The sequence below is a fragment of the Malurus melanocephalus genome, unplaced genomic scaffold (genome assembly GCF_030028575.1).
Source record: "Malurus melanocephalus ecotype Western Australia unplaced genomic scaffold, MMel_1.1 scaffold_218, whole genome shotgun sequence".
NCBI lineage: Eukaryota > Metazoa > Chordata > Aves > Passeriformes > Maluridae > Malurus > Malurus melanocephalus.
In genome coordinates this window covers 1,053,732-1,065,597 of record NW_026623450.1, presented here as the reverse complement: position 1 = coordinate 1,065,597, position 11,866 = coordinate 1,053,732, and the positions used below count along the sequence as shown (strand labels likewise).

Below are 11,866 nucleotides of genomic sequence, written 5' to 3'. Positions count from 1 at the left end.
CCTGCTGACAGGAACATCAATGTAAATAAACTGGAAAAAAGGGCATATTGCAAGACCGTGAAACTACWGGAATCACATAGAGAAAACAAGGAGGGAGCAGACTGAGCAACTGGCAGCAAATGRACAGGACACAGCCTGACTCCCCCTTCTAAATCACTACATTTTTGCAATAAAAATAATTTGTACATCAAATTGCTCTGCACCGAAAATAATACTGAGCGCCCRTACTCAGTATAACCCTATTTCCTAAGAGGCTACAGGTTTACATGGACAAGTAGCAGCTGGTGGAAAGAGCAAGGAGTGAAGGCATTTCCCTTCCAAGCAGGGGAGCCAGGGAGCGGGAGCTGGCTGGTGCCTGGTTCTGCACGGTGGGAATGCTGGGCCTGGGCAGCGCCTTGGGATGGTGCCAGGGCTTGAATAGGCCAGCGGGCACTGCCAGGAGGGTTGGAGGGCTGTGTGAGCAGCATGGGGGACCCAGCTTTGTGAGGATCCCTTTTCAGAGGGCTGCAGTGCTGTGAAACTCAGTGCAGATCTGTGGACAAAGTGGAAGCTTTTCAAATGTACACGCTGTACTGCACTGCTCAGAGGGGCCAGCGATCACATTCATTTATTCATTTTCCAACAACTAAATCTCTTTATATTAATTACATGGAATCYACCAGTTTTGGCCAAAAAAGATGTATTTTTTATACTGTTTCTTTGCCTGTGTAGTGATCTGTATTGATTTCAACAATTCTTTTCCTTGTACAGAACTTTAAAACTGCAGGCATGGTAAAGGAAAAGAAAACAGCACAAGTAAGTTAGTTTAAATCTGGGATTAACTGGCTGAGGTCTTAAAATAAAGGCTTCAGATTAACTACTTGGAGGCATAAGGGCTACCAGTGTGAGTGAGAATGGCAAACTGAGGCCATTTCATTGTCAGAAACATGACATTTATTGCCCTGACACCTGTATCATAAAATTAAGCTTGTTTTAGAACTTATTCTACTTGAAATCCACGCTAAACAGTCAAGTGTGCCTTGAGAGGTCATGTTAAGGACAAGAGTTATTTTCAGGGAGTTTTTTTTCTCTCAACAGTCAGAAAAATAAGCTAACATTTTACATGTTATTCATAAGTGAGACTGTGACAAACTATTTGTATCCACAGCTTCTCTCACAGAAAAGACAAAAATAAAATCAAGCCTCTTCTTTTTCAAAAGAATTTGGCAATTAGCATTTATTTTAGAAATATTTTTGGGCATGCAATAAAGCATATGATACTACTACAGCTGTGACATCAGTATAATATTATAGACACATTTATTCAAAATAACATACCAGGCCTATGGGGCAGAGCTGGAGAGTACCTAAAATAGCATTTACGTGGTCACTGGATGCTGATGGATCTTGTGATGGACCCCGTGACTATGTTGGTGTTTGCACTGATCAAAAAATACTRCTTGGATTGACATTTTGATCTCCACACTGTCAGCATCTGTCCATAGTTGGCTTCCTTTAAAATAATCTCTACACCTTCCCTAAAGGCCCAGTGCAATTCTCCTTTTTCAGAACTCTGCAAGTCTTCCAAAATGAAATTTTAAATGAGCGTTCATGTCTACTTCAGAGAAAACACAAATTAAAAGGTGGATTGGCATTATGTCTTCCTTAGAAGCTTCTGTCAGCAAGAAAGTTAGTTGCCTTGAGAAGTCATGCTAGTTRGAGGAAGATAATGAAGTTACAAAATGCTCCTAAACAAAGAAAATTGTTAATTATTAAAGGAATTAAAAATAATTGAGAAACTAATCCTTGACAGATGCAAATAATTTAAATATTTGCTTTTTTTTCATTTTTGTCAGCAGTCTGTGTGTGTAATTAGGACATCACTGCTCTCAAAGAAATGACTTAGCATTATTGTTGAGTGTGGTATGTACAGTGGGTCTGTAATTTATAATATCAATAATAATTTCTGTGCTTTTTTGAAARCAACTGTAATTCTGCATTTCATTTTATGGAGAAAAAGAAAGTAACTACATCAATACAATGTTGTCTTCAGTTTAAAAATGAAAAAATCACAAAAAGATAATGTGCAAATGTAAATCTAATATCCAACTCTTTATTCAGAGTTAAACACATGTTGATTAAAACACATTTCACCAGCTACTTATAAAATTAAGCACTATTTTGCTTGACGTTGGGTAGAAATGGAAAATTTGGAGTGATGTCTATTGCTACAGCTGTTTGCAGTCCTTTGTGCAACACCAGATGTGAAACTCATGTATCTGCATTTTCTGCTCTCCTGTGATTCACAAGTGATCAAACACGCAAAAGCATAATGAGAGGATGACTGGACAAGTTTACAATGCAGGGAATTGTTCAAGACATTCATAAATTGCTGCATAACCACACACACACACAAGGAAAATCTATAGCAATGTCACAGATGAACAAAAACATTTATATCTACAATGAATTAAAATAAAAGCGTATCAATTGTCAAAAATGTCTGACATATCTTAACTGATAGTCTTTTGAAGGATATATTGCTAAAAACCACACAAAATTAGGTATGAATGTTTTATCAAACCTCGGTGTGACAAACCAGTAACATAAAAACATACATAAGTTTCCACAGATTTGTTTTTAATAAATTATCCTCAGATAGATGAGCTCTGCTATGAAATACAGATGCTAGAAGGAGTAATCGTGTATTTAAATGTAGCTGAATTGCTAAACAAGTGTGTTGGTAAAAGCTGCTGAAGCATCAGCCATATTTTGCTTTTTCTGTTGCCAGAGCCAATCTGCGAATGTTTGCTATGCAACCAGCTGCTGCCTCCTGCAGAGTGTCATCTGTGGAGCCTACCATGGGCAGTAGGAGCTAGCAAAAACACAGAGGAGAAAAAAAACAAATCAGTGTGCTTCTGTTTCAGTAATGTTCAAATCATATCTAGAACAATTGCATGAATTTATCCACACGCTTGATAAACAAAATACTAACAATCATTAACAACATCACATTGTACATATGTAACTACTACACGTATACTTTTGTAAACATGTATGTATTAACATCCACATTAAAGTGCAATGCATTGTATTTTATCATATTTGTACCTGTGAATTGATATTTTCATGTCTTATTTTCTGGTTATTGTTCCATGTCCGTCTATTGGTTGTGACTTATATTTTTTTATTGTAAGTGAAATTGCACATTTTATTTGAGTCACAATATTCCCCCCAAGGCACACAGGTATCATTGCACCTGCTCAGGAGTTTTAATAAACAAAGCCATGCTTTTTTTTGGGTCTTGATCATGAAACTGGATTCATATGATGTACCCTTGTGTCCTATTGACTGCAGTAGGTTTCTTTRTGATCACAGCAAACAACTCTTAACTCTGTTAAACATCTGGAGGGATATAGATCTAAACATAACTGTCTTAAACATTTGCATGTAAAAGTGAAAAACAAAAGCTCAAGAAAGGCACAAAACCTTTAGAGTTGATTCAGCTTTTCAGTCTGAAGAGTAGACCCTTTACTCTGGAAGTCATTCAAAATTGTAGTAGAAATTCCCTGAGAGTAAGGTACTGTTTAACACAAATATGACACAAGACAGGCCTTGGTGATAAAACATTTTTACYTATCAGAAAACCATTAATATTGAGTTTGGATCTCACTTCAGTGTGTTGCAAGTCAGTGATGCAACTGCAAATGCARTATAGCTGGAAAAGAGAAGACTCTTGCCTAGCTTAACTCAGCTCCACGCAACCCCCAGATTTCTGAAAATTTGCCAGGCTTAATGTGCGTTCAGGTATTTTGAAGCTCAGACAGCTCTAATTAAAACCTGTATTTTCAGTCTGCAATACTTAGGAATCTGTATTCACCCAAACAATGTTGAGTTAAACCACAGAGAAATCTGTTATCACTCAACTCTGGTGCATATTTTTCATACAGCTAAAATATTACACAAAATTATGAACTGCTAAATATAAAAGCATAAATTGAATGCAGACATCAAGTTCATACGCTACCTTTTCCTAACCTTCCAGCAGTCGTGAGGCATGGGCCACAGCTGCACACATATGGCATTTGCTTAGGGAGATCAAAGCATTTTGTTCTTGAGGAAGTATTTGTGTTAGCCAAATGTACAAAACAAGCATCTTTCCAGTCACCTTTCACCCTTTGACCCCTCCAGGCAACATGCAAGACTGCCTGTGACAGGCGTGAATTATGTCAGAAAGAGTATTATATCAATTAAGCATCAATGATAATTTTTTTCTAGCATTCCTTCTTCTTAAAATCTCCGTTACTGTTAGCAGATGTCTAGGTCCAAGAAGCTAGGTAGAACTCTTAAAATATGAACACTTCTGAAAGGATATGCCAGAGTTAAAATGACCTAAGAAGAAATTATGAGAAATGTTTATGTTCCCATTTGTGAGCAAAACCTGGGCCAGGGTCAGCAACCAGAGAAGACAGTGGAAGGTTCACCACTGACTTCAAGTGGACCAAGGAGACCACATGCCTACCTGTAATGATAAAGCTGCTTAACAAAGCACAGAGTGAAAGTCTTGCCAAATACTTAACTGTTGGACAAAGATCTCTCTTCTTTGCCATTTGCCACGAGCTGATTTCTCATCAGCTTAAATTACCAAGTGATTCTTTGGGTGCCTCACAACTTTCTCGTGCAACTTAGAGAAGAAAACTGCTRTAGATCCTTCAAATCCCTGACTCAAACCCTAAAATATATATGGACATACCACTCATATGGTGGCTTTGGTAAAGCTCTGGGTTTTAAATTTGGGGGCAARAAAACTATATGCCTTACATGATTAGTCAATTACTCATTGCATCTCCCAGATCTAATGCTTTTTTGGTGTAGTGAGTGTGGAACCCTAACATCCATAATAATTTCAGATAAGACTTGTATCCATCTGTAAGAGCAGATGTTCATCACAGAAACAGTGTTTTGGAGATACATTATGTAGTAGGAACATAGGAAAAAACAAAAATTGACCTTTGCCTTTATTATGTCTAACATTAGGTAGGACTGAGTTCAAGGTTAATTACCTCTTATTTTAGCCATCACTTCTTTCTAGGCATGGGAGAATAGTTATTTTTCTGCCACTTTCCACGAAGAACTCAGTATTATTCAATGATAAKAGCTGTAGGGGAGGGTCCATGTGCTTTATTGCAGGTGCATTTTGGAAAATCAGGGTGAGGCATCAAAGAACAGAATGCTGCATGACAGTGGTTCAAAGGACCCAAATAGATGCCTAAAGAATTAGTGGTACAAATGCAACTGATACTAACACCAATTTCTACAAAAGTATCAAATACTGATTTTTTTCCTTCTGAGTTCAGGGGATCAAGGATCAGTTTCTCTCTAATTTGCTGTTCTTCTAAATCACTTGCCAGGGGTAACATCTGCAAGAACTGCCACGTCATACAAAATCCAGTACTATGCTGTGTCTCAGGATTTTCATTTTCTTGGAAACACTGCCCAATACAGTAGCTGCCTCTGAGGACTGAGGATACAGCAACATTTGTCAGTTAACCTACTCCTTTTGTGCTAACAAAAAGACAGCTGAAGAGAAGATTATCAAAAATGCAAAATATTTCAAYAGAAGTAGTAATTCTGTATTTAGGMATCCAACTTTGAAGATTTTTATATAAATCCTCCCTTAAATGAAATAAAAATATATTATTTTTTAATAAACCAAAATATTTATAATTCTTTCACCTCCTGATTATCACTCCTTGACCCTTTCATGGGTTCATTTACTGGCAATTTGTGTCATTCAATTCAGGTATGGAAATGTATTCAAAGATAGTACACACGAATTACACTCACATATTAGGTATATTTGACAAATCCAAGAAATCCTTTTTTTTTTTTTTTTTAATTCCAATGCACTAGTCCAATATGACATGTCATTTTTCTTGATATAATGCCCTTGAACTTCATGTGTCCCTTCCCTTTCTGCTCAGGTATTGTTTTCTGACACATGTAAATGTTAACAGATGTGAGAAGCAGTAAAAAAGCATGTGGTACAAATGCTTTTTTCTGGCACATAAAAGGCACTTTCCATAGACAGAGAAAGCATTTGCAGCACCATGTAGCCTTCATTTTCTGTTGGCAGGTATCTATATTCTAAGGCTAGAGTCCAATATTTTTTGCACAGTTTGCACGTCATACCAGTAAATAAGCACAAATACAAGCTGTTTGGACAACGTGCAGGGCATATGAGCATTTCTGGATTCCAAAAGCAATGCACAGCCAAATCATTTAAATATTCAGAGCAATTAAGATTTTGCTATTACTACTCCATTATTGCAATACTATATTATGACAGCACGATCACAGAGTAATTCAGAACGGAGGGGATCTCAGGAGGTCTGTAGTCTAGTGTCATGCTCAAAGCAGAGTCAGATACRAGGTTTGACCGGGTTGCCCCAAGTTTTTAAGTCTGATCTTGAAAAACTTCAAGGATAGAGATGGCACAACAGCTTTTGGCAACCTAGTGCAGTGTTTGACTGTCCTGGTAGAGAAAAAGGTTTTCCCTGAGCTCGGTGATTCTTAATTTAGTTTATGCTCATTGCTTCTCATCCTTTTGCCAGGCATCGCTGTGAAAAGCCTAGCTCCATCTTTTTGATGACTGAGCTCCCTGTAGGAATTGAATCTGCTACTGAGTTCCCTTAAAGCTCTCTCTTCTCCAGGCTGAAGAAGCCCACTTCCTTAGTCTCTCCTCACAGAGCAAGTACTYGAGGTCCTGACCATCCTGGTGGTCCTCCTATTATGGTTTATCCATATYTTTCCCACATTGGAGGCCAAAGCTGGGTGCATARTTCAAGGTGGGATCTAATGACTACWAAGGGGAATAATCACTTCYCTCAACCTCCTGGCTGTGCTCCTGCTGTAAGCCCAGTGTTGTGACTTGTTTGCTGTCAGGACACATTGCTGGATAATGTTCTGCTTGTCTACAAAATCTCCACACCCTATTCAGTGAAACTGCTCCTCAGGRTGTCAGTCTCTAGCCTGTATCATGGCCAAAAGTGATGTCTTTCTTGAATTTTTCACTTCTACAAAAGAAGCAGACTAAGGGCATTTAAAAGCAAAAAAAACAGAGGTAAGTTTTGTACCAACAAACCCTAAATCTGAAAAAATCTCAGATGGTCTCCATGTTACAATAATTGTTACAACAACCTAGAATTACATTCCTTAAGCCACAGTCACCACAGCCTCCAGACTCAGATTGGGGAAGCAGGAAGCATAGGGTCTCATGTTTTCAGGAAGTATACAGGTTTGCATGGAATAATGTTTAAAAAAGGGGTTWATCATGTGATGTGCCCACAAGTTTTCTAAAACAATGGAAAGTGTAGAACAAGGTTGTTGGAAAGAGGCTCCCCTGCTTACACAAAACAGATAAAAGATCAGCCTATTCRATACTCCAGAGTCCTGTGAACATGAAAGAAAATTATGAATAAAGAATAACAATAGAAAAAATAATTAATGTCCTTTTCATCCTGGCTGCTTTAGGTTTTCTGCCCAGTAAAACAAATCTTATTTGAATTTTTCTAATCAGAAGGAAATATGGACAAACTCCTTCAACAAGATTCATATCTATACTGGGAAGCTAGTCAGAGTTCACACAGAGCTTAAAATTCCTGGAACTAAAGGCATATACTTCAGTGTAACATCTTGTAGATTGACATAGCATTTCCAGTTGGTGGYAGAACTTGCCATTTTTTTTCCTTTAAATTTAGATTTAGTATCTGGCTTCTTTTACATGCAACATTTCCTGAAGGATGCTAAATTTCTAGCACTGTGATTCTCTAATTGTGTAACACTTCTTTTTCAAAAAAAGACATTTTTCACATGTTTTTTATAAATCTAACCTAAAAGAAATAAAAAATACTTTAAATAAAAGCATATGGTAAAAGCTTATCCAAGAAAGTATCAGTCTAGATCCAGCCAGCATTTTCTTACTTTCAACACCATATTGCACACTGGAAAATATTAAAGCACCTAGTTTGAGTGTTACGTTACACATATTTCTATGAAAATACTTCTCATAAAATTAAATTATAAATAATAAAACATACTCCACAATCAAAGCATAATGAAGGTTAAGCTAAGTCACTGTTTCTAAACTGAAATTCAGGCCAGTCTCCTGATTTCCCTTTTCAGCTGAACGAAAGGGTAAGACAACACGTATCATACCAGACTCTTAAGAAGATGCTCATGCTAGTTTTGGGGTGTCTTGGTTTTGCTTGCTTTTTTTTTTTTTTTCCTCAGGTGGCACAAAGAAAATAAATTTCAAACCAAAGCCCCACACACCAGGGAAGACTGAGCTAGCAGCTGTACAAAATCCTGTACCAAGAAATTCCAGTAAAGGCAGAAGATGGGCAGGGCTGACATTCATTGTCCTCCCTGGGACTAAAGTTAGAGCAACCCTTGGTGCAGCCTAGTKCACTTCTGAATGTGAAGAGGTAAAACTGAAGCTCTCTGGCTGGGGTGGGCAAAATTCTGGGAAGATTACACCTGGCTTCTTTTCCTTTCTTGTCCTATTTCTGTCTTTTCTCTCTCCCATGAAACACATCTCCATTCTGGCCATGGGAAAAGGACAACAACCTTTTGGAATCACTCAAGAATGGCTGGGGGGTCCAAAGGATGCAGCTTGGMCTAAAGTACACCTGAATGTGGTGGTGGCCAGCAGGCTGGCCAGAAACTATCTCTTCTTTCTCATCTTTCCCYTCCTCCCTCAGAAAACCAGTGAAAGAGTGCAGGAGCCGGAAAACCTGTGCACATCCTGCAAAGAGGTGAAGGCTTTTAAGTTAGGATGAGAACAAAGTTGTCTRCAGTTAGTTGTGCACTTAAACCATCTCACCTATCTCAGGACTTAGGACAGGTGATTTGTCTTTGGCAAGTCATTTTTCCTATGTGACTGCCTGTGACAAAATGACTGTTGGCAAGATGAMTCCCACAAAATACCAGGAAATGAGGGAGAAAGAAGAGTAGGGCTTGATAGTGTCAGTGAAGGATTCTGAACATATGATTACTGGTACCTTACCATCAGATGTTTATTATTTAGTTAGAATAAACAGCTTCAGTGAGCAACAATTGATTTTACAGTGTGAGAGATTTGAAGTTTAAAATCCTTCTGGGTGTRGCTTCATTTTTCCATTTTTCTTACCTGCTGTCTGTCCATTTTTGTCTATTTTGCTTAGTCCCCTCCTTTGTTACAACTAAACTGAAAGGCATTTGGGACAAGGGCCATATTTCCTCAACATCTGAATGAGAACAGCACTCTTGAAAAGAAATCTCTTGAGCACGAAATAGTAACATACAAAATAAGAATATATTGTCATATTCTCCAATAAGGTTAAATGTTGCATTGCACTACTTTGAGAAATACATACAACCTTAATGCCTAAAGGGAATTATAATACAGTACACACACCCACTCTGCAAATGTTATATAGCTACAAAATATGAATAAACTCTACAGCTYTCTCTCCACCTCATCTGTTTTATTGTCTACTTCTATATAGTCATTTAGAGAAGGATGCCCTCCTTCTCTACAAAGACATAATTGACCAGAGAACTGTGAATATCAGTGACAAAGAGAAAGTCAACAAAATGCCAAATGGTGAAATGTACAACGGTTTAAAAACTGCAAATTTGCAGAACACTTTAAAATACACTAAGTGTAAAGGTTTTTCCATCTCAGTTCGCTACTTACAGGATTTCAGAGGAATATTGACTACTATTTCAGGTGTAGATCTAACTAAATTAAAAATACCATGCAAAGGTGAAGTACCTAAATAAAAGTAGTAATCAAAATTATTTCTAATCTTTGTTTAAAGGGTATGATTATATGCAATCAATTACAGACCTTAAAGGCAGACAGTTTCAATCTACATTCAGCTGTAAGATGTTTGGTGCAATRTTAAGAAAGAATTCAATCATCATGAACATTCCAATGTACAAAAAGTCTTATGGGATATGAAGTTCATCCCACAAAAAAACAGTAGGCAGATCTGATAATCCGAAAGTGATGAAGCCCAGGGTTTCACAGCATATTTTTACTTGAACCACTTTCTCTATTTTATTTTTATTTCATTGTCGTTCTCAAAAGAAGATTAACATATAAAGTCTTGTGGTGGCATAGAGAGAAAAAAGACCTTTTTTGTAATTTTAAGTGCTATTTAATTGTTTTTTCATTTGACTGGAAATTAACTTTATTAAGATTAAATGATGAGCCTGCTTACTCACTCGGACATTCAAAACAGTAAACTTATGTCATGGATGTCCCTTTCATAATTTACTTTGGCTTAGTAACATATTGGGGACAATCCTTACTTTAATTCACTGCAAGCCTGATCAATCTTTCTTCTTGTATTTCCTCCTCTTTTTCTATACTTACCTGCCTTTTCACACTTTGYTTTCCTTTTCATTTTGCAGGAGCATGACTTTTACTTTCCTTCTCAAACATTATTAAGGAGGTAGTATAGGAAATTGAGAAAGAATTTCTAATTCAGTTTTGATTTTCAAATTTGTTAATGTTACTATGGATACCAATACTATAACTTTGTCTATCTCTAGGTATCATATGAAGATTATATGATAGTTAATCAAAGGCAGTTGCAAATGAACTATCAGCAGCAAGTCAGCAGAAAAACATGAGGTTTAAGCTGTCCATTAACCCTGACATTCTGAAGGGTTCTGCCTGATTTCTCAGCAATGCCCTGAAAACATGATGTGGTTTTTTTCCCCTCTGGTTTAACTGATATTCTGAAATTCACTCTTACTATTCTATCTTTGAAGACAACCCTGAACTGCAGTAAAGGGACACTACAGTCTCCAGATTTGGGACAAATTTTGCAATATTTCTCTCAAGTGCAACTTATCCTGAGAATAGGGATCTGAGAACATAATCTGATTGTACCAGTATTTTAAAAGTATGTTAGTTYTACTGGTATGCATGAACTGACTTCAAACTCTCTTCTGTGTTCAATTGCAAGTACTGATTTTGATCTGTAAAGTTAATATGGCTTTAGGCCCAAAGATCTAAGGGTCTGTCTCTATTCCTATATACGACCATTATCATTAAAACCAGTGAAGTGCTTTTGCTAGTAAACCTTACATATTGAAGTCTGGAGATAAAAGCARGATGCTCTCCCTGTGAATTTGTACAGAAACATTTTTTTTTTTAAATAATGAGCCTGTGTATTTTAAAGCTGGGGGTTTTGTGGCACACAGGAAGACTGTTCTATAGTCTTATGTTTTAAGATGTGGGGGTGGCAACAGTGCATACATTTACATATACAAAGATGAGTGGTACTGTTCAACATGTAATCTGATTTTAGACTAGTAAATGTACTAGAAAATGTTCAATTAGAACAYGGTAAATAAATGTATAGATGGTATGGACAAAGATCAGCTCTATTCATACAAATATGAAACTGAATGTGATGAAGCAAGGAGAGATATGGGGCTGCTCACTGGCAAAGGTACATGCATAGTCCACATGTTCATTCATATAGGTCTAAATGCATGGTAACAGAAAATTAAGTATACGATACCATTTACTTCTTTATTATTAGAAAAAAACATAAATTATTTTATACTAAAGAGTCAACTTCCTATAATTAACTCAAATTTSTTTATGAACTCTCTGGTCAGTCATCATAAAATATATTTACAAGTGCTCAAAATTTTTGTGCTTTTTTAAAGTCTGSGTTGTGCAAAAACATTACCATGTACACTTATYGTGACMAACAAATGCTTYGGTTTTTTGATGATTAAAACAAAGGGAGTTGCTKGAATTAGCACTCCAATCAGGCCATATTAAACCAAAGAATTTATGATTTACATACAGTTTTCTAAA

General features: G+C 36.9%; 1 protein-coding gene across 1 annotated transcript in view; it reads right to left on the bottom strand.

The window, feature by feature from the left end:
- Positions 1-2,138: 2,138 nt before the first annotated feature.
- ODAD2 (outer dynein arm docking complex subunit 2) overlaps positions 2,139-11,866 on the bottom strand; it is a 72,446-nt gene continuing 62,718 nt past the window's right edge. Inside the window, exon 19 of the mRNA XM_057374172.1 lies at positions 2,139-2,854. Within this exon, the coding sequence (XP_057230155.1) occupies positions 2,741-2,854 (114 nt within the window). The 3' untranslated portion in view covers positions 2,139-2,740. The remainder of the gene's footprint in view (positions 2,855-11,866) is intronic.